We start from the raw sequence: 20,676 nt of genomic DNA on the forward strand, positions 1-20,676 counted from the left end.
GAGCTAACAATATCAATTTCCACACTGTTTAACAATTCAAAGTAATCTGTTTATGTGTTTACCAATGCAGTTGACCACTTACTTCGACTTCCTCTGGTACTGTCACCAAGTAAACTAGGCATATACTGGAGCACAAAATTAATTAGAAACAATCATGCAAACTGTTACTAATATTTTCTAATTATTGGAGAATAAGAACAAGCAATATTTGGTTAAAATGTAGCAAAAAAATGTATTTAGGAAAGAAAGTATTTGGCAGAATTCTTAACAGCTGTGTATAGTGTTTAATAATAGTGGGATACAATGCATAATAGACATAGAAATACTGAGATTATAATACTGTGCAGCCTTCTCTTCACTCCCATACACTAGCTTTCAAATGCATTTATCCCAATAATCCTTCGAAACAAGGCTCCAGTATGTAAATTGGCACAGTTGTTGCTGGCACAAGACTCCTAACCAGTGGGTTATAACGATTTTCAACTGGCAACTTATGGCACTAGCAGGGTGACCCATTCTTTAGCTGTAATAAAATAACTGTAGTAAAATAAATTTAGCAATGCACCTGCTTGACATCTCCATTGCAACGTGAAAGGCAATTATCTATACTTTAGACAACCTATGGGCTGTTGCTTGAAATCTAACATGACATGTTTATTTCAAACGAGACTCAGAATCACTATCCTAAACAAATTAAATGTCAAGTAGATCACAGGCTTGGATGAAATTATACAAAACAAAACAAACATTAAAATGTGAAGAAAAAAAAAACAACAAAAAGGAAAAAAAAACACACACACATACACACAGTTTCTCAAATAAAGTTGTAGAAAATATTATTAGCCAGTACAATCACAAGTTGTAGATAGATTTTTAGGATGAGTTGGTGCAATTCTTGGACCTGAAATGGTAAGAGGAACAGTACCGTATGTAAACTGACTGATGTTATTGCATGATTTTCAAACTACAAATACATAAATATTTCATGGCACTTCTTTTTGTTAGGGGGAGAAGGTTTTCCGTACCAACAAGATACCTACATCTAAGTTATTGGTGGCCTTGTTAATAGACTACAATCACATTAGTACGAACATGTTTTACAAACAGTCAAATTTGTGATGATCGGTATTTAGATGTACTCTAATATTTGAATGAGTTACCCTCTGTTTCCTGTAAACCTAAGAAAAAAAGTCCTTCCATTATTTTAAATACATTTTTTTATATAGAGACTTAATAATCGTTTCCAGTATGCAGATATCGGCACCAGTAGCACAAACAAGTTTTGTAATAGTTATGTATTTTAAATCAAGATGTCAACACTTTGCCATTTTGCTTTGTGGGTAAAACAAAAATAAAATACATAATTTAACAAACTACGGTAAGTCAAGATGTAAAAAGCCACCCAGAACGATTAGACACGGTATCGGTATAGGGGAACCCAACACCAGTTGTATTCTTCATGGTTGTACCTAGAATAATACCACAATTACAAAGGCTGCAACCTAAAAGAAAGTTTGGATATTGTTGCATAGACTACCAATGATCATCTCACCACACTAGAGATACGCTAGACCAATTATCGATTATTAGAGCCGATATTCTGCATATTTCTGATAAGTGGTATTGGTATTGTTATTTTAGGATAATCTGTATTGGCTCTGGAAAGTTTATATTGGTTGATCCCTAACTCTAAGCACTACAAATACTATAGCAGGCTGTAGTGGTTTGGTGCTAGGAGTCCCAGGGCTCTCTCGGACAAGAATCTGCCATATCCAGTTAGGAACAGTTTGATCACTTACCTTGCTGTGTCAAGTGCCTGAAACCTTTCAGGTCTGAAGTGCTAGGCTAAAAAACAATTCACACTTCTACATTATCATACCAAATTTCAACAGTATTCATTGTCTGAGAGTGTCAGCTGACCGCTCTCAACCAATGAATATTGTGTAAACTTGGTATGACCTGATTTAATGCACAAGGATTCAGGCATGCAACGTTAGTGTACCTTTAAAGAACAACTGACGTTAAATTTTCACTTCTTGTGTTTTATTGTTTTAAACTTTATTATATTTAATGAATGTTACATTATATATATTTATTTAAATTGTGTATTTAGTTTTAATTTTTTTTGAGAAAATGTCACTTTATCTGACCAAGCAGCCATGTTGGGTCAGACTCTGCTTCTCTGTGAGAGACTGCAGAAGCATACATGTTAGGTTGAGAAGCAGCCGGTCAGATAAGAGTAGTGCCCCAGCATGGCAGCTCAGCTAGATTTAAAAAAAAAATAAAAATGATATTTCTTCATAAAAACACATATTATTCATTCACAGAGTTATTTGCATGTGTGTTCCAAGGACTAGTTACACCCCCGGCACACGTGACAATGTCAATTCTGCATATTTTATGTCTTTCGTCAAAGCACATTGACAACAGACATAATCTGCTTGTGTCCCAGTTCGCTCCCTTCCTATTCCATCCACTACATTTTTGGGGGCGTGTGAAAAGCAGTGTGAATTTAGAATTTATTTGTAGCCCAATATGACATTCTTTTTCTATTAAGTTATAAGTAACCCTTTTGATGTAATAACTTTTTTTTTTTTTTTTTTTTTTTTTTAAGTTAATTGAAACTTTTATGACAGTTGTCCTTAATGGATTTAAGGTTTAGCAATCACTGTTCACCCGGGCATATAAAAACACTAGGGAGTAAGTTGTGCTTAGGAGAAAGACATACATAGCATTACATGTTCCATGTGAAACAGACCAGTTACAGCCTAGTGACAAGTACACTGATTGATTGAAAGCACCCATGTGCTAGAACAGAAATCCAGTCATGGGACTATTCTATGTTTTATTTAGAGTCTTCTACTTGGTAGCAGCTGTCATAAATCTTCTTTTGGTGAAGATGCCTTGTTAGTTTCATGAGACGACTTAGATTTTTGAGTTTTGGTACTTTTTTTCTTCTCCGGTTTAATCTGGTTATTACTTTTTGAAGATCCATCTGCTCCTTTGCCTGGGTACACCTGTCCTTCCAAAGTCACATCTGCACATCTCTCTTGTTTTACAAGGAAGTCCTTGATTTCCCAAGCATAGCCTCCATCCCGAAGCATGAAAATTGCACGATTTGAACCAACAATAAACCTGGGTATAAAAAGAGAATTGGAATGAATTTTATCAATAAAAAAAAATAAAAATATATATATATATATACTTAATAAAATTATATGCAATGGTACATCCAAGAATAGATATGCATCCAGTTTGCATATAGAAGTACATGTAGGAAACCATCACGTGTGAACTTTTCTTATATGTGACTTTAATATGAAGAGTACGTGTGATACAAAATAAAAGCAGGGCTCGTATTTTCAATTCCTATATTCCTGCCACTGCATGATTGGAGAGAGCCCATGGCACACTCACCACACTGAATGTTCACTTGCTAAAGGCTGGTGACCGAGCGGGAATTTTGAGCCTTGATAAAATTATATCTTCAAACGTGCAAAAAACATGCTTTAAAAGGAGAACTGTCACTTTCTCAAAATTTACACCACTGAATAAAATATTAACACCTGTAAATTGTGATGACTTTTTCCATGGGATGCTCCATTAAAAAAAAAAAAAATTATATTAAAGGGACACTATAGGCACTTCAGCTCATTGATGTGGTCTGGGTGCATTGCCCCAGGTTCCTTAAAGGGAAACTCCAGTGCCAGGAAAACAATCCTGGCACTGCAGGTCCCCTCTCCCTCCCACCTCCCAATCCCCGGTAGCTGAAGGGGTAAAAACCCCTTCAGGTCACTTAACTGAGACCCCACCGATGTCCCTCGGCGGTGGTTTCTTCTCGCCGCTGCTCCTCTCAGTCTTTACATCGGCTGGTGAGCGAAACAGATCCAGCCCACCGGCCTGGGAGAACTAATGCACATGCGCGGCAATGCCACGCATGCGCATTAGAGGTCCCCATAGGACCACACAGGTATAGAGCAGGAAGTGCCCTCTAGTGGCTGTCTAGTAGACAGCCACTAGAGGTGGAGTTAACCCTGCAATGTAATTATTGCAGTTTATAAAAAACTGCAATAATTACACTTGCAGGGTTAAGGGTAGTTGGCACCCAGACCACTCCAATGGGCAGAAGTGGTCTACCTGCTAGGGTTAACTCCTCCTCTAGTGTCTACCAGACATCCACTAGAGAGACTTCCGGGATGTTCGGCGACCTGATGCTATGCATAAGGATGTCCAGCTTCGTCCAAAAGCCCATAGGAAAGCACTAAATAATGCTTTCCTATGGGGAAATCCTAATGTGAGCGAGTTTGTTTCCCTGGCACTATAGCTTTCCTTAAAAGATAATGAACATTACATCATCATCCTATTTAGACTAGGCAATTTCAGGGCAAACGCTGCAAATGAAGAAAAGGAATAGAAATATTGTTTCATTTAGCTCATTTCATTTTCTGAATGCTTCCTTTATGTTGACTACCAGGAGCAAAGTACTGAGCTAAAACAACGATGGACAGGGGGCTAAAATGGAGATGCCCAGTTGCAGAATAAGAGGTGTGGATTTCAAAATTGTATTTAAAGGAGCACTATAGTGCCAGGAAAACAAACTTGTTTTCCTGGCATTATAGGGTCATTAGGTCCCCCCCACCCTCTGGGCCCCCCTCCCGCTGGGCTGAAGGGGTTAGAACCCCTTCAGCCACTTACCTTACCGCCGCTCCTCTCAGTCTTTACATTGGCCGGTGGGCGAAACAGATCCCGCCCACCGGCCAGGGAGAACTAATGCGCTAGGGAACTCTCCACCCCCTGCTGATGTCAGATCCGAATGCGCATTCAAAATCGCCCATAGGAAAGCATTACTGAATGCTTTCCTATGGACGTCCAGCGAGAATCACAGTGAGAATCACGGAAGCGCCTCTAGCGGCTCTCAGTGAGACAGCCACTAGAGGCTGGATTAACCCTCAGTGAAACATGTTTACAGCTGCAGGGTTACAACTAGAGGGAACTGGCACCCAGACCACTTCATTGAGCTTAAGTGGTCTGGGTACCTATAGTGGTCCTTTAATTGTTTACATCTCACAAATAAATTTTTCTTAAATATAGGGATAAGTAATCATTATATAAAAAATTCTGTGAAGTGACAGTTTCCTTTAATACATTCAACAAGGATTTAAAGTAGTGTCCAGCACAATCTCGCAGCAAAAGGTATTACTTTATTGGGGTACCAAAATAGTTAATCCTTAAAGGGACAATATAGTCACCAGAACAGGAGTAGAATCATTCCCTTCAGGCTTTTTGCACTAAACACTGTCTTTTCAGAGAAATGCAGTGTTTACATTACAGCCTAGTGATAACTCCACTGACCACCTCTCAGATGGCTACAAGAGGTGCTTCCTGGGGTAGTGCTGCACATTCAGTGTCTCCACCCTCCGCATGGAGGCACTAAACTGTCCTCATAGAGATGCATTGATTCAATTCATCTCTAAGAGGAGATGCTCATTTGCCATGGCTGTGTTTAACTTGTGCTGGCTCTGCCCCGATCTGCCTTCTTGACAGTCTCAGCCAATTCTATTGGAAAGCATTGTGATTGATTCTGATAATCACTTCTGATCATGTCAGCCAAGCAGACAGATCAGGGGCAGGTGGAGTAGCTGCAGACTTGAATACAAGTAAGATTTTATACTATATTTACTTATGGAGGCAATAAGGTGGTTTTAACCTGTCAGGGTACCGTATTTTTCGCTCCATAAGACGCACTTTTTTCCCCCTCAAAAGTGAGGGGAAATGTCTGTGCGTCTTATGGAGCGAATGTGAAGCTTTACTTACCTGTCTTGCAGCGTTGGCCGGCAGCACAGGGCGCACCGCGGTAGTGGAACTTGAATTTCATGTTCCGGTTTCCGGCGGGACTGAAAGGAAGTGTGCACAAGCTGAATGCGCACTTCCTTTCAGTCCCGCCGGAAACCGGAACATGAAATTCAAGTTCCACTACCGCGGTGCGCCCTGTGCTGCAAGACAGGTAAGTAATTATGGGACAAGGGGAGGGGGACAGTATGGGAGAGAAGAATATGGGGAGGGGGTGGATGAAGTCTATGGGGGGGGGGTGGATGAAGTCTATGGGGGGGGGGTGGATGAAGTCTATGGGGGGGGGGGAGTGGATGAAGACTATGGGGGGGGGGAGTGGATGAAGACTATGGGGAGGGGGGAGTGGATGAAGACTATGGGGAGGGGGGAGTGGATGAAGACTATGGGGAGGGGGGAGTGGATGAAGACTATGGGGAGGGGGGAGTGGATGAAGACTATGGGGAGGGGGGGAGATGAAGACTATGGGGAGGGGGGGAGATGAAGACTATGGGGAGGGGGGGAGATGAAGACTATGGGGAGGGGGGGAGATGAAGACTATGGGGAGGGGGGGAGATGAAGACTATGGGGAGGGGGGAGATGAAGACTATGGGGAGGGGGGGAGATGAAGTCTATGGGGAGGGGGGGAGATGAAGTCTATGGGGAGGGGGTGGATGAAGTCTATGGGGAGAGGGTGGATGAAGTCTATGGGGAGAGGGTGGGTGAAGACTATGGGGAGGGGGTGAGTGAAGACTATGGGGAGGGGGTGAGTGAAGACTATGGGGAGGGGGTGAGTGAAGACTATGGGGAGGGGGTGAGTGAAGACTATGGGAGAGAGGAGAAGACTATGGGAGGGGGGGACACTATGGGACAGGGGAGAAAAAAAATATTCTGTACAAACTGTCCCATAGTAAGAAACACTATGGGACAGTTTGTTCAGAATATTTTTTTTCTGGGTTTCTTCCTCTAAAAACTAGGTGCGTCTTATGGAGCGAAAAATACGGTATTTATATCGGCAGACATTTTGTGCTATGATAGAAATACAAAGTGTATATTCTGAAGTCATTGTTGAACAGATCAGACTCCATTTTGTTAGTTTCAAGCTAACAAAGAGACACAGAATTTCTATCTTTTCTCTAAAACTGACCACTTTGCCCGAGCTGAATGGAATGTCTTGTATAAACAAACCAAGTGATAACAGACTGTCTAGGTACTAATGGAATATAATAAATTCTAAAAACCCAGACCTGGGTGACAGAGGATTAAATAATTAAATTTTACTTTCGATATTGTACAACGTCCCATTATAGTTTAAGGTGAAACTTAGTTCACAAACTATCAATTTTAGGAATTATAGCAGAAAATGGAGACGCATAGTCTGAAGAAATCCTCTTGATCTGACAGATAAAATAGGTTATAGGCCACATATAGATAACGTAAATGACGTCAAAAATAGCCAAGATTGATTCAAAATTGAGGAGAGAGATCCAGGCAGAATCGGACACTCAGAAAATCAAGACACTCCATGCAGAGAAAGAGACCCATGTGTCAGGGTACCTGAAGTCGCTACCTCGGAGGAGGTTAGACTTCCCGACGGCCGTTCTCTCAGGGGGGCTGATTCACCCAATCCTCACAGCTCTCATAGTCATTCTCACGCCGGCCGCGATAGCCCCGCTTCCTTTTATGACACGGCGCTCAGGAGCCGACGTCATGACGGCAATCACATCCCGACCTGTCAATCTAGTTCTGAACAACGAATCAGGGCTCGGCAAGGGCGGAGTCATCAATTAAAGAACCAGGGTATAAAAGAGGGATGTGTGTAATGGTTCATTGCCCTGTCGTGGTTCTAGCTTGTCTGGTTCCTCAGTGCTCTTATTTCTATTGTCTATTTGGTTTTGACTCGGCTTGTACTTTCGTTCCGGTTTACCTCTCGTGTCCTTTGACCTCGGCTTGTCTCTCGCTTACCTGTTCTCTCGTTCCCTCGACCTCGGCTTGTCTCTGACCATTCTTTGCTTTCTCCTTACGTTAGTCCGGCCATTCTAAGGTCCGGTATACGTACATCTCTCCTGTTTGTACTCTGCGTGTTGGATCCCTGTCCCGATCCTGACATTACGACAGGGCCATGGATCCTACAGGTACAAACGCTCAGATTGGTTCTCCTGACTCGAGGTTTGAAGCCATGGATCATAGAATGGACCAAATGGCTCTAGCGCTGCAAGCATTGCTATCCCATCCGAGTAATCAAGCAGAGGAGATGCGTACACCACCCATCTCCCTTGCTAACACAGGCCTAGAGGTAGCCACAGTGGGAGCCTCTTCCCGTGTTACTTCCCCTTTACGGTATGGCGGTTCCCCGGATACCTGTCGAGGTTTCCTAAACCAGATAGGGATTCATTTTGAATTACAACCCCGCGCCTACCCTACAGACAGGGCGAAGGTTGGATTCATAATCTCGCTACTCATTGACAAAGCTCTTAGATGGGCTAACCCTTTGTGGGAGAATGATAATCCAGTAGTCTATAATTATAATGCATTTATTACTACTTTTAGGAGGACTTTTGATCCTCCGGGGAGAAAGGCCAGTGCAGCTAGATTACTATTACGTCTTAGACAGCATAGTCTAACCCTTATGGATTATGCGCTAGAGTTCAGATCCTTGGCGGCAGAGGTCAAGTGGAATGAACAAGCCTATATGGACGTATTTCTGAACGGATTATCAGATGCGATCTTAGACGAGGTTGCCACAAGAGATCTTCCTGAAAATTTGGAAGAATTAATTTCATTTATCTCTCGTATAGATGAACGCATGAGACAGAGGCAGAACACTCGAGGCAGTAGTTATGGACCTTCCTTAAGACTAACCCCCGCATTTCAGAACTCTGAATCTACTACCCTAGCTCTCCCAGAACCTATGCAGATTGGTAACACTCGCCTCTCAGAAAATGAAAGACAATATAGGAGAAGGGAGGTTCTGTGTATGTATTGTGGAGTAGGAGGTCACCTACGCCTAAATTGCCCTAACCGTCCGGGAAACGCTCGCACCTAAGTTTCTCAAGAGGACAGGCCTTGGGTGTTTCTATATTGTCCTCTACATATGATTACAAGGATCATAGGCTACTGTTACATGTTTCTTTAACTTGGGATAAGGGAGTATTAAATGCTATGGCATTAATAGGAGCAGCTGAAAGCTTTATTGATCAAGCCTTTGTCAAGAAACACTCTATCCCATCTCAGCTAAGGGAGACACCCTTGGCCGTTGAAGCCATAGATGGTAGACCATTATCAGATCCTGTTATTTCTCGTGAGACTATTCCAGTTAAGTTAACCATTGGTATTTTACACGAGGAAGATATTTCTCTCATGCTTATCTCATCTCCTTCAGTTCCTATAGTCTTGGGGTACCCCTGGCTTAAAAAGCATAACCCTATTATTGATTGGGAACAAGGTGAGAGTCTCTTGGGGTCAGGGTTGCCAGGAAGGTTGTCTACAGAAAATCGCACCGTTGTGCGTAGTGGACACACCTAGTAACTCTAACCAGCCCACAGATTTACAGATACCTTCTCGGTACCTGGATTTAAAGGCAGTCTTTGATAAAAGGAAGGCTGATACTTTACCACCACACAGGTCCTTTGACTGTAAGATTACACTCCTACCTGGTACTATGGCTCCGAGGGGTAATGTATATCCTCTATCCACTAAGGAGAACTTAGTCTTAGAGGAGTACATTCAGGAGAATCTAGACAAAGGGTTTATTAGGAGGTCCTCTTCTCCAGCCGGGGCCGGTTTCTTTTTTGTAGATAAGAAAGACGGCACACTACGGCCTTGCATTGATTATCGGGGCTTGAACAAGATAACAATCAGAAATGCTTATCCGATTCCCCTGATTACTGAGCTATTTGATTTTTACCAAGTTAGATCTGAGGGGAGCTTATAACTTGGTGAGAATTCAGCAGGGTGATGAATGGAAAACGGCTTTCAATACCCGGTATGGCCACTAGGAGTACACGGTAATGCCCTTCGGGCTTTGCAATGCTCCTGCTGTATTCCAGGACTTGATTAATGAGGTTCTTAGGGAATTTCAACATGAATGTGTTATAGTTTATTTGGATGATATACTAATACACTCTAGAGAGCCTGAGATTCATCACAAACAAGTCAGAAGGGTATTGCATAAGCTCCTACAGCATGGTTTGTACTGCAAATTGGAGAAGTGTAGCTTTGACCAATCTCAGGTAAATTTTCTTGGTTACGTTATTTCTGGAGAGGGGTTTAAGATGGACCCTGTTAAACTCCAATCTATCTTGGATTGGCTATTGCCCAAGGGACTCAAGGCCATTCAGAGGTTTATCGGATTCTCAAATTACTATAGGCGCTTCATTAAGGGGTACTCGTCTATTATTGCTCCTATTACCAACATGACTAGACAGGGTGCTGATACTAAGACCTGGTCTCCGGAGGCGCTTGTTGCTTTCAGTACTCTCAAGGAACAGTTTGCCTCAGCACCGATATAAGTTCATCCGGACACATCTTTGCCATTTTTACTCGAGGTAGACGCCTCAGAGACAGGTGTAGGCGCTATTCTGTCCCAAAGGCTAAGTTTGAATAAACCACTGCATCCATGTGTTTTTTTTTCCAGGAAATTGTCTGGGCCTGAGAGCAGATATGATATTGGTGACAGGGAACTGTTAGCGGTCATTATGGCTTTAAAGGAGTGGAGACATTTGTTGGAAGGGACTTTACACCCGGTTACTATTTTGACGGATCACAAGAATTTGTCATATATAGGGGAAGCCAAGCGATTGTCCGCCAGGCAGGCTCGTTGGTCTTTGTTCCTTACTCATTTCAACTATGTGCTCACTTATAGACCTGGTTCTAAGAATTCTAAGGCCGATGCTTTGTCTCGCCAACATGAACCTTCTACTATGTCTGATATGGATTTTTCTTCTATAGTTCCCAAGTGTAATATTATTGCCAGCACTAGCATCAAGATTCATTCTCCGTTGCTGGATGAGATCAAGAAGTTACAACATCTGGCACCCGGACCTATTCCGGGGGATCGGTACTTCGTTCCTCCTAAACTCCAACTGGAACTTATGCAGTGTTTTCATAACAGTAAATTTGCCGGACACCCTGGCATACGCAAGTCATGTTCTCTGATTTCTAAAGATTTCTGGTGGCCTTCGTTACGTAAGGATGTAAAGGACTTCGTCAGGGCATGTGATGTCTGTATGAGGACTAAACAACCTCATACGCTTCCATGTGGGCTTTTGCACCCCCTAGAAATTCCTGAGAAACCATGGTCTTGTCTGGCTATGGACTTCATTGTTGATTTACCGGTTTCTAAGAAACATACGGTTATCCTCACAGTAATTGACAGGTTTACCAAAATGGCTCATTTTGTACCTCTGCCTAAATTGCCCTCTTCTCCCGAATTGGCTGAGATTTTCGCGAGGGAGATTTTTCGTTTACATGGGATTCCTTCTGAAATCGTTTCTGATAGAGGGTCTCAATTTGTTTCCCGGTTTTGGAGGTCCTTCTGTTCTCAACTTGGTATCAAATTAAATTTTTCCTCTGCCTATCATCCCCAGTCCAACGGAGCCGCTGAACGCACCAACCAAAAGGTTGAACAGTTCTTGCGTTGTTTTGTTTCTGAACACCAGGATGATTGGGTCGGTCTGATTCCTTGGGCGGAGTTTGCGCACAACAACCTTGTTTGCGATTCTACTCGTTCTAGCCCCTTTTTCATGAATTATGGCTTTCATCCTTCCGTTCTTCCGTCGGTCTCCCCCTCCCAGGGGATACCGTCGGTTGATATTCATGTTGCCAATCTGAAAAAGTTGTGGGATCAGACTCGACAAATTCTTATTCATAATTCCATGGTGTCCAAACGACACGCTGACAAACGCAGAAGGGTGGCTCCAGTGTTCTCTCCGGGTGATAGGGTATGGTTGAGTACCAGAAACATCCGCTTGAAAGTTCCTTCCATGAAATTTGCTCCTCGTTACATAGGTCCTTACAGGGTTCTGTCTCGTATAAACCCGGTTGCGTATCGTCTGGCTCTTCCGCCTGCCTTGCGCATCCCGAACTCCTTTCATGTTTCTTTATTGAAACCTTTGGTGTGTAACAGATTTTCCTCCACTGTGTCTTCCCCTCGTTCTGTCCAGGTTGTGGGTCAGGAGGAGTATGAGATCAAAACTGTAGAGAGATTGTGTAGATTGGATAGCTCCCCCTTTAAAAAGGAAAAAAGGGGGGACGCTCCCAATCAACCTGGTATTTGGAAAGAACTCAATTTAATAGACTTGTACCTTGGATATGTCCTAAAAAGGTATCGCTAAGAAAAAGCATATGGATATTGGAAACACTAAATAGACATGTATCCTAACATGAGCAGTGAGACACTGTAACTTTATTTAATGAACTGTAGAGAGGATACAATGTGTCCGTGTCCAATAAATGCTTGATATCAGAACAGATCCTAAGTGGATATATCTCAATACCCCAATACCAATAAAGGCAAATTATGCCGAAATAAAAATGGATAGTGGTAGAGTAATCCACAATTCGAAGGAAAAGAAAATATGATACCTTTAAATCTTATATGGAAGTTGGACTGATGTAACAGTTACAGCAGTGTAGTACAATATGAGGGGGGACACAAAGTGTCCGTTTGAGCTATAGCTTTAGAGTTGCCCCGAAGGGTAGGTTAAATGCTAAGGAGTAATAGGGTGAAGTGGTAAATGAAAGGGAGGGAGTTCCAAATTCCCTGGTAGTCCACTATCCTAAACTCCTGTAAGCTCCCCCCAACACCTTCGTGGGTGTTCTATTCTTAGTAGAAAGCTATGCTCTGTCCCCTTCTACTACTGTTGCATCCCTTGAAATTTTAAATCTTAATTACAAGTTGCACAGATGTAACAGCTACAGCTGTGTAGTACAATATGAGGGGGGACACAAAATGTCCGTTTGAACAGTAGCTTTTGAATTGCCCAGAGGAGTGGGTTATATGCTAAGGAGTAGTAGGATAAAGTGGTAAATGAAAACAGGGGGTTCAAAATTCCCTGGTAATCCGCTGTTCTAAACTCCTGTAAGCTCCCCCCCAACACCTTCGTGGGTGTTCTATTCTTAGTAGAAAGCTATGCTCTGTCCCCTTCAACTACTGTTACTAGACAGGGTTGTTTCCACTTGGATTTCCCTCACCCACTGAGCACATCACGATGCACGAGGGAATCCATTATTGATACTCACTTATTTATTATTATTTTTTCTTTTCTTGCTTTCGTTAACAGAATGGCTATTATTTCTCTTTAGAAGCTGGACTAATCTAGTAACAGTAGTTGAAGGGGACAGAGCATAGCTTTCTACTAAGAATAGAACACCCACGAAGGTGTTGGGGGGAGCTTACAGGAGTTTAGAACAGCGGATTACCAGGGAATTTTGAACCCCCTGTTTTCATTTACCACTTTATCCTACTACTCCTTAGCATATAACCCACTCCTCTGGGCAATTCAAAAGCTACTGTTCAAACGGACATTTTGTGTCCCCCCTCATATTGTACTACACAGCTGTAGCTGTTACATCTGTGCAACTTCTAATTAAGATTTAAAATTTCAAGGGATGCAACAGTAGTAGAAGGGGACAGAGCATAGCTTTCTACTAAGAATAGAACACCCACGAAGGTGTTGGGGGGAGCTTACAGGAGTTTAGGATAGTGGACTACCAGGGAATTTGGAACTCCCTCCCTTTCATTTACCACTTCACCCTATTACTCCTTAGCATTTAACCTACCCTTCGGGGCAACTCTAAAGCTATAGCTCAAACGGACACTTTGTGTCCCCCCTCATATTGTACTACACTGCTGTAACTGTTACATCAGTCCAACTTCCATATAAGATTTAAAGGTATCATATTTTCTTTTCCTTCGAATTGTGGATTACTCTACCACTATCCATTTTTATTTCGGCATAATTTGCCTTTATTGGTATTGGGGTATTGAGATATATCCACTTAGGATCTGTTCTGATATCAAGCATTTATTGGACACGGACACATTGTATCCTCTCTACAGTTCATTAAATAAAGTTACAGTGTCTCACTGCTCATGTTAGGATACATGTCTATCTAGTGTTTCCAATATCCATATGCTTTTTCTTAGCGATACCTTTTTAGGACATATCCAAGGTACAAGTCTATTAAATTGAGTTCTTTCCAAATACCAGGTTGATTGGGAGCGTCCCCCCTTTTTTCCTTTTTAAAGGGGGAGCTATCCAATCTACACAATCTCTCTACAGTTTTCATATAAATTTTGGGGTCCAAGCCCTCATTTAGGTGGAACTGGTACCACCACCCTGACCCACCTTCCCAAGTCTCTAATCCAACAGTTTGTGGATCAGGGACGACGGGATTAAATACTTAGCTTTCCTACGGAGTATGAGATCAAGTCCATCCTCGATTCTCGAATTTCTCGGGGGAGGGTGCAATATCTTGTTGACTGGAAAGGTTATGGTCCTGAGGAAAGGTCTTGGGTGGTCCAGGAAGATGTGCATGCCCCTCGCCTCCTCAGGGCTTTTCATGCTCGTTTTCCGTCTCGCCCCGGTTCCTTCCGCCCGGTGGGTGTTTCTGAGGGGGGGGGTACTGTCAGGGTACCTGAAGTCGCTACCTCGGAGGAGGTTAGACTTCCCGACGGCCGTTCTCTCAGGGGGGCTGATTCACCCAATCCTCACAGCTCTCATAGTCATTCTCACGCCGGCCGCGATAGCCCCGCTTCCTTTTATGACACGGCGCTCAGGAGCCGACGTCATGACGGCAATCACATCCCGACCTGTCAATCTAGTTCTGAACAACGAATCAGGGCTCGGCAAGGGCGGAGTCATCAATTAAAGAACCAGGGTATAAAAGAGGGATGTGTGTAATGGTTCATTGCCCTGTCGTGGTTCTAGCTTGTCTGGTTCCTCAGTGCTCTTATTTCTATTGTCTATTTGGTTTTGACTCGGCTTGTACTTTCGTTCCTGTTTACCTCTCGTGTCCTTTGACCTCGGCTTGTCTCTCGCTTACCTGTTCTCTCGTTCCCTCGACCTCGGCTTGTCTCTGACCATTCTTTGCTTTCTCCTTACATTAGTCCGGCCATTCTAAGGTCCGGTATACGTACATCTCTCCTGTTTGTACTCTGCGTGTTGGATCCCTGTCCTGATCCTGACACCATGACACTTAGCTACCTGAGAACATCTGATGAGAAAATATCTACTTAACTGGTAAATATACAGGCATTTAATTAATTAATTTAAATTAATTAAATTAATAGCATGATATATGACTGGATAAATCATGATTCGATTTCATATTTAGAAATCTTAATTATTAAAGAATATATATATGGTTATAGCATCCTATCTGCAGCTGGGATTAATATAGCCATTAATGTATTTGTGTGATTAATATCACGTTAGCATATCATGACCATTTATCCAGCTGTATGATTTGCTCTAAAATAAGATAAAATATCTGTTAGACAAATTAATTAAATATCAGCTTATTAAACATATAGATTTCTCATTGGATGGATCAAGGAGTGGTTACTGACTATTTAAATATTATTTTTATTAAAATTACATAAAAGTAGATCTTAATTACTTAGGAGGTCTAGCCAGCATTGCAAGGGTTATTTCTAAACTGCCAGCTGAAAGTTTATTTTATGATCTCATGCTGCACACTGAAACTTCACATTCTTTGTCTCTGTGAAAGGGTCGTAAATCAATCTTGACACCTAATGCTTTAGATTTTAAACTATGTCTTAGTCATTAGGAAATGTTGTTTTAAATTACCATATTGTATTGCATATCGTTATACTCAAATTCCATTGATTATTGTCACGCATGTTACTTAATATTATATTTTAAAATGTCACAATAAAATATCTATTTTTATAGCAATTTGTGATCTTAATTATATGGTTTACATTTTCACTTATAACGATAACGATTAGGGATCTGAGAATTGAAAATCGTGGGCAATTTCTCATCTGTTTACTATTATTATCCCATAAATATCCCCACAAACCCTATAGGGTCAGGAATACATGTTTGTGTTCCTGACCCTATAGTGTGCCTTTAAAATTCGAATTCAAAAGTGAATTTCAAATATTGCAAAACTGAAAGAATACTATAAAATTATGCTACTTTGATCTGCTTTTTGAAAGAAACATAACTTTTTTTATTTTTGCGATCAGGCAAAATGTTGAAGAAAGCCAAACACAAGAAACAGAGAGTTAAAGCAGAGAGTTAAAGCACTTTTAAACATCATGGAATCTGCAGATGCAGTAATGAAGTGAAAGCTTGCATTAAAAAAAGTGCAATCTCTCTTTCTGTTCGCGAGCGTGCCGATATGCTTTATTTAGGAAGAACACCAATATGTAGCTAGTCAATCATAATCATAACAAAATCAATGAAAGGTTAAGGGATTCATGTAATGTTAGTGTGCATTAGAATATATACAGCTTCCCCCGTATGACAGTAACCAAGTAGAATAAAGTATTGAATTCATCGAAGCTTCGTACCTCTGAATGTCATAGTTAGCATTGAAAAGACTGCCTTGCCACAGGCTTGAAATTTCCTCGGTTTCCTTCTCAGTGGGGTTACCAGAAACAGTCACAAAGACCATTATAGTCTTGCCCTTCTTGGTCATCTGTAAAATGCTCTCTGGGTTACTGGGATCAAGCTTCGAGAAATCCACAGGAGGAGGAGATCTCTTATGTTCCGGGAGGTCACCTTCTTCTATATCATCATCTTCCTGCAGAATGTTAATTTAACAGCCATTAACAACTAATGAAAAAAAACATAGACCGGGAAAAACAGTTACATCATCACTCATCTCTCTACTGAAAGGGATTAGTGCAAATGCCATCTAGATATAGTGATCCAGGAACTGTAATCAATGCTACAACATTGCAAAGAGAAAAGTGGACAAACAATATGGTTGTGCATTATTCATACAGACTTAGATAAACAGTAACTGTCTAGAGTTTTACGAATACACTGCCTATGAGTGGCTAATTTAGCAAACAATCTTGTCACAGTTTTCTTGAAACATGCAATCTGCACTTTTTGCCTTTCTTACATCTTGTGATTTAGAACAACCTACTCACAAGAAATGTGTACATTTTCTGACAAGCTCAAAGCCCAAAATATGGACCATTTGCCATAGGGTTATTCAATAAATCAAAGTAAGTGTTTCCTTCATGACTCCTCAAATGCTCTTCTTCTGAAATGTTGTTCAGAAGGAATAGATAATTGGAAACCAAACTTCTGAGGACTGGTTGATTATGAAATATTTAAACAAAAACACTGTTTTTAGTAAAAGTAAGCCTTCCTACCCTATCGACTGAATTGAGATGGAATAGTGAACTTGACATAGGGTATGTTTAGGCTTAAAATGCAATCTGCAAGTGGCCCTTCAGCACCATCTCCATCTGATACAAGTAATTTGGGAGGTAAGACTGTTTTAGTGATTTCTCTATATAATACTGCCAGGAAAAAAAAAAAAAAAAAAAAACTAGTTTTCCTGGCACTATAGGGTTATCAGATCCCCTCCCGCTGGGCTGAAGGGGTTAAAACCCTTTCATCCACTTACCTTAATCCAGCGCCGGGCTACCTCAGTGCTGGTGACCTTTCCTCCCCCTGCCGACGTCAGCTCCAAATGCGCATGCGCGGCTAGAGCCGCGCGCGCATTCAATCCGCCCATAGGAAAGCATTACTCAATTTCTCTGAAACTGCTATGTTTACAGCTGCAGGGTTAAAACCAGGGGGACCTGGCACCCAGACCACTTCATTGAGTGGAAGTGGTCTGGGTGCCTATAGTGGTCCTTTAAGCCTACCATAAGTATCAGTGTAATGCCCAATAGACTCTTCCAGCACTACAGCAAAGTTTAAGAATTTTTTCCAAAACTGAATTTACAACATTAGCAAACAGTTCAACTTACACTAGGGGGCACTCCTGGCACCATAACATTGCACTATAATGGTTACGGTACTGGAGTTTAGAAAATAATCATTAGCAATGCTTGTTAGAAGCAATACTGCTAAAAATACAAACATGATCATATATAAAAAAAAGTGCAACTTCTACACACTATGAATCAATTACTGTAGACTGTAAGCTCATTTGAGCAGGGTCCTCTTCAGCCTATTGTCCCTGTAAGTTTTTTGTATTTGTCTCATTTATTGTTAAATCTCCCCCTTTGATAATATTGTAAAGCGCTACGGAATATGCTGGCGCTTTATAAATACCAATAATAATAATAAAGGCTCAGCAGAAACAGTTAATATAAAAATGCACTAGGGTCACAGCACTGAGAATATACATTAACTACAGTGCTTATTAATGGACTCCACCCAGTAAAAACAGTGCTTGTTAATAATTACTGAGCGAGTTGAATCTCAGTTATTTTTGTGTCAGCTTACACTTTTAGCCAACAACTGTAGTAATTGAATAAAAAATTAACTTTTCTAGTGGGGAATGAGAATATCAGTTTTAACGAAATCTGAGACCATCAGATGGACTTTGGGCATCAGGGAGATTTAGGCAAGTGTCAAACAATTATAAAAACAGTTTGACATTGATCTGCAGGCTGACACTAAAATCCTACAAAGTGTGTAAGTACCGGTTATGGTGATTCTATATCACACGACAAAGGGTTATTTACTAAAGTGTTAATGGTCAGGAATTATTATTATCGCCAACTATATAGCGCCAACAGATTCCATAGTGCTTTACAATTTCAAATTGTAGTCAAACAAAAAAATGGTAACAGAAATTTTGGCTTAAAATGTGAACTTCGACAATTCACACTTTCGTAAATAATGGTGTAGAGAGTAGTGATTTCCAGCTAGGTCCTCAAAGAACACCAATAGTCCAGGATTTAGGTATTTCCCAATTCCCTGTTATAGGAGTACACTAAAGACTCAGAAGTTTTTATTCTCTTCAATAGTTACTCCAACCACTTCAGTGCTCTGGTTTTCCCACTATGAGACACTACACATGCAGAGTTATTTAATGCTGCTAGCAGAGGTGTAATTCCACCTTGAGCAGCTTTCATAAGTTAACCCAGAACAAAAAGTCAGGTTTGCCAATTCTGTGTATACTATATGCGCAGGTGCTCATGTGTTTGCTTAGAGAGCTCTGCTGACCCTGACAGTGAGTGAGTGAATGAATGAATGAATGAATATGTGGCTTCTGCAGAAGTTGGATGTCATTCAGCTACCATTCATTGTGTTTCGGTGACCAGTGGGAACCAGGTAAGTGGCAAATTGTTCCAAAATAGTTTGCACCCTTACTGGGTAACAGCACAAGTGTTTCCTCTCATTAGGATGCTTGCAGCAACCTTTTAACCAGTAAACGAGGATGACTAATACTGTCTCTGAAAGTTATAGAATAGCTGAGATGGGGAGAGTTTTCCCTGCTCGGCTAATTGAGCATAACAATTGCAGTTCCCCCTCAATAACTCTGCACCATTCATAGTTTAATGAATCAGCACCACAGAGAAATGCTGACTTACACACTTATATGGGCAATGACTTCAAACTGCAGGAATCCAATCCCACTCTTCCTGGCTGAATACAAAGCAGCCAAGTCTAAAAAGAAAAACTAAAGTGAACGTGGACTAGCAATGAACAATATGTTTGTATATATATCGAACAGATATCTTACCTTTCACAATGTATTGATGGGTGGATCATTAGATGTCACACAGAGACCCACTCAATGTAACAGTCACAGGCAAAAAACATTTACATTAGCTGAATAATTAAACTGACAGCATGGCAGGATTATATGGAAACAAAAACATGTCCCCATTTTTAGACCTTTATTTTTTTTATTGTTTTTAACCCCTTAAGGACACATGACATGTGTCACATGTCAGGATTGCCTTTTATTCCAGAAGTTTGGTCCTTAAGGGGTTAAATAAGTCATTATTTGTTCTCCACCTACACATTAAGTAAAGCCTGCTAGTTGGAGCTCTCACCTCCCACTGATCCAGCAGCCGAGCCATGTCAGCATCATTGTAATCCCGAATATCCTTCTTCTTTTTCTTCTTCTCATCCACAGAGCCAGCCAGGCTGACAAGCAGCAGGAAGCACAGACACACACCAAACAGCCTGAAGGCGGCCATCTTACTCCACCAGCAGCACACACCACTCGTACAGACACCCAGCAGCACCCACACCGGATACTGAACGAGTTCTCTATTTGATTGGCTACTTCATTCTGCACCATCCACCAATAGCAGAGCGACGCCTGTTTGCTGTTCCGATTGGTGGAACCTGTTGGGCTGTTAGACGCCATGTTTGTCATTGGCGGTGGACTCTATTGTCTCCATGGTAACAGGATGTGACCAGCATGATACATTGCAACAGAGATATTGTGAAAACAAGTGTTTAGAATAGAACGCCGGGGGGCTGGGAGGATATAATGATAGGAGCTGTACTGGAAGCACTGTTTGGAGCTGTTATAGGGATATTTGAGGGGAGGGTCTATTAGCTGAAGTTTCTGTCTAACGGTAATTACTAAAATGTTTTATTTTAGGATATAGTGAAAGGAAAGAGGAAACACATGTGAGTTTCTTTTAAGAGCAGAATATCAATCACAATTGGGAGACCATTACATTTTTATATCCATTCATCGGATCATGTTTAGAGAAGCAATCCTGGCAGATTTATATCAGCTGCCTATTGGCACAGAGTTCTAAGGTGTCCCTTGCCAAGTCACCCCCTCCCCCCAAATATACAGCAGATACAGTTAGTTTCATTAATTTTGTACTAGGACACTGTAGGCATTACTAGGCACAAGGCAATCCTGGCAGAT

At 41.4% G+C, this 20,676-nt stretch overlaps 1 protein-coding gene across 1 annotated transcript; it reads right to left on the reverse strand.

Annotated features, from left to right (window-relative positions):
- Positions 1 to 2,772: 2,772 nt before the first annotated feature.
- On the reverse strand, positions 2,773 to 20,043 carry MESD (mesoderm development LRP chaperone). The gene is made up of 3 exons (XM_063448911.1): positions 19,838 to 20,043; positions 16,373 to 16,605; positions 2,773 to 3,135 (listed from the first exon to the last, which is right to left on the reverse strand). The coding sequence occupies exons 1-3, from the start codon at positions 19,982 to 19,984 to the stop codon at positions 2,877 to 2,879; spliced, it is 639 nt and encodes a 212-aa protein (XP_063304981.1). The 5' UTR covers positions 19,985 to 20,043; the 3' UTR covers positions 2,773 to 2,876.
- Between the last annotated feature and the right edge of the window lie 633 nt (positions 20,044 to 20,676).

The sequence above is a fragment of the Pelobates fuscus genome, chromosome 3, assembly GCF_036172605.1.
Source record: "Pelobates fuscus isolate aPelFus1 chromosome 3, aPelFus1.pri, whole genome shotgun sequence".
Classification (NCBI taxonomy): Eukaryota; Metazoa; Chordata; class Amphibia; order Anura; family Pelobatidae; genus Pelobates; species Pelobates fuscus.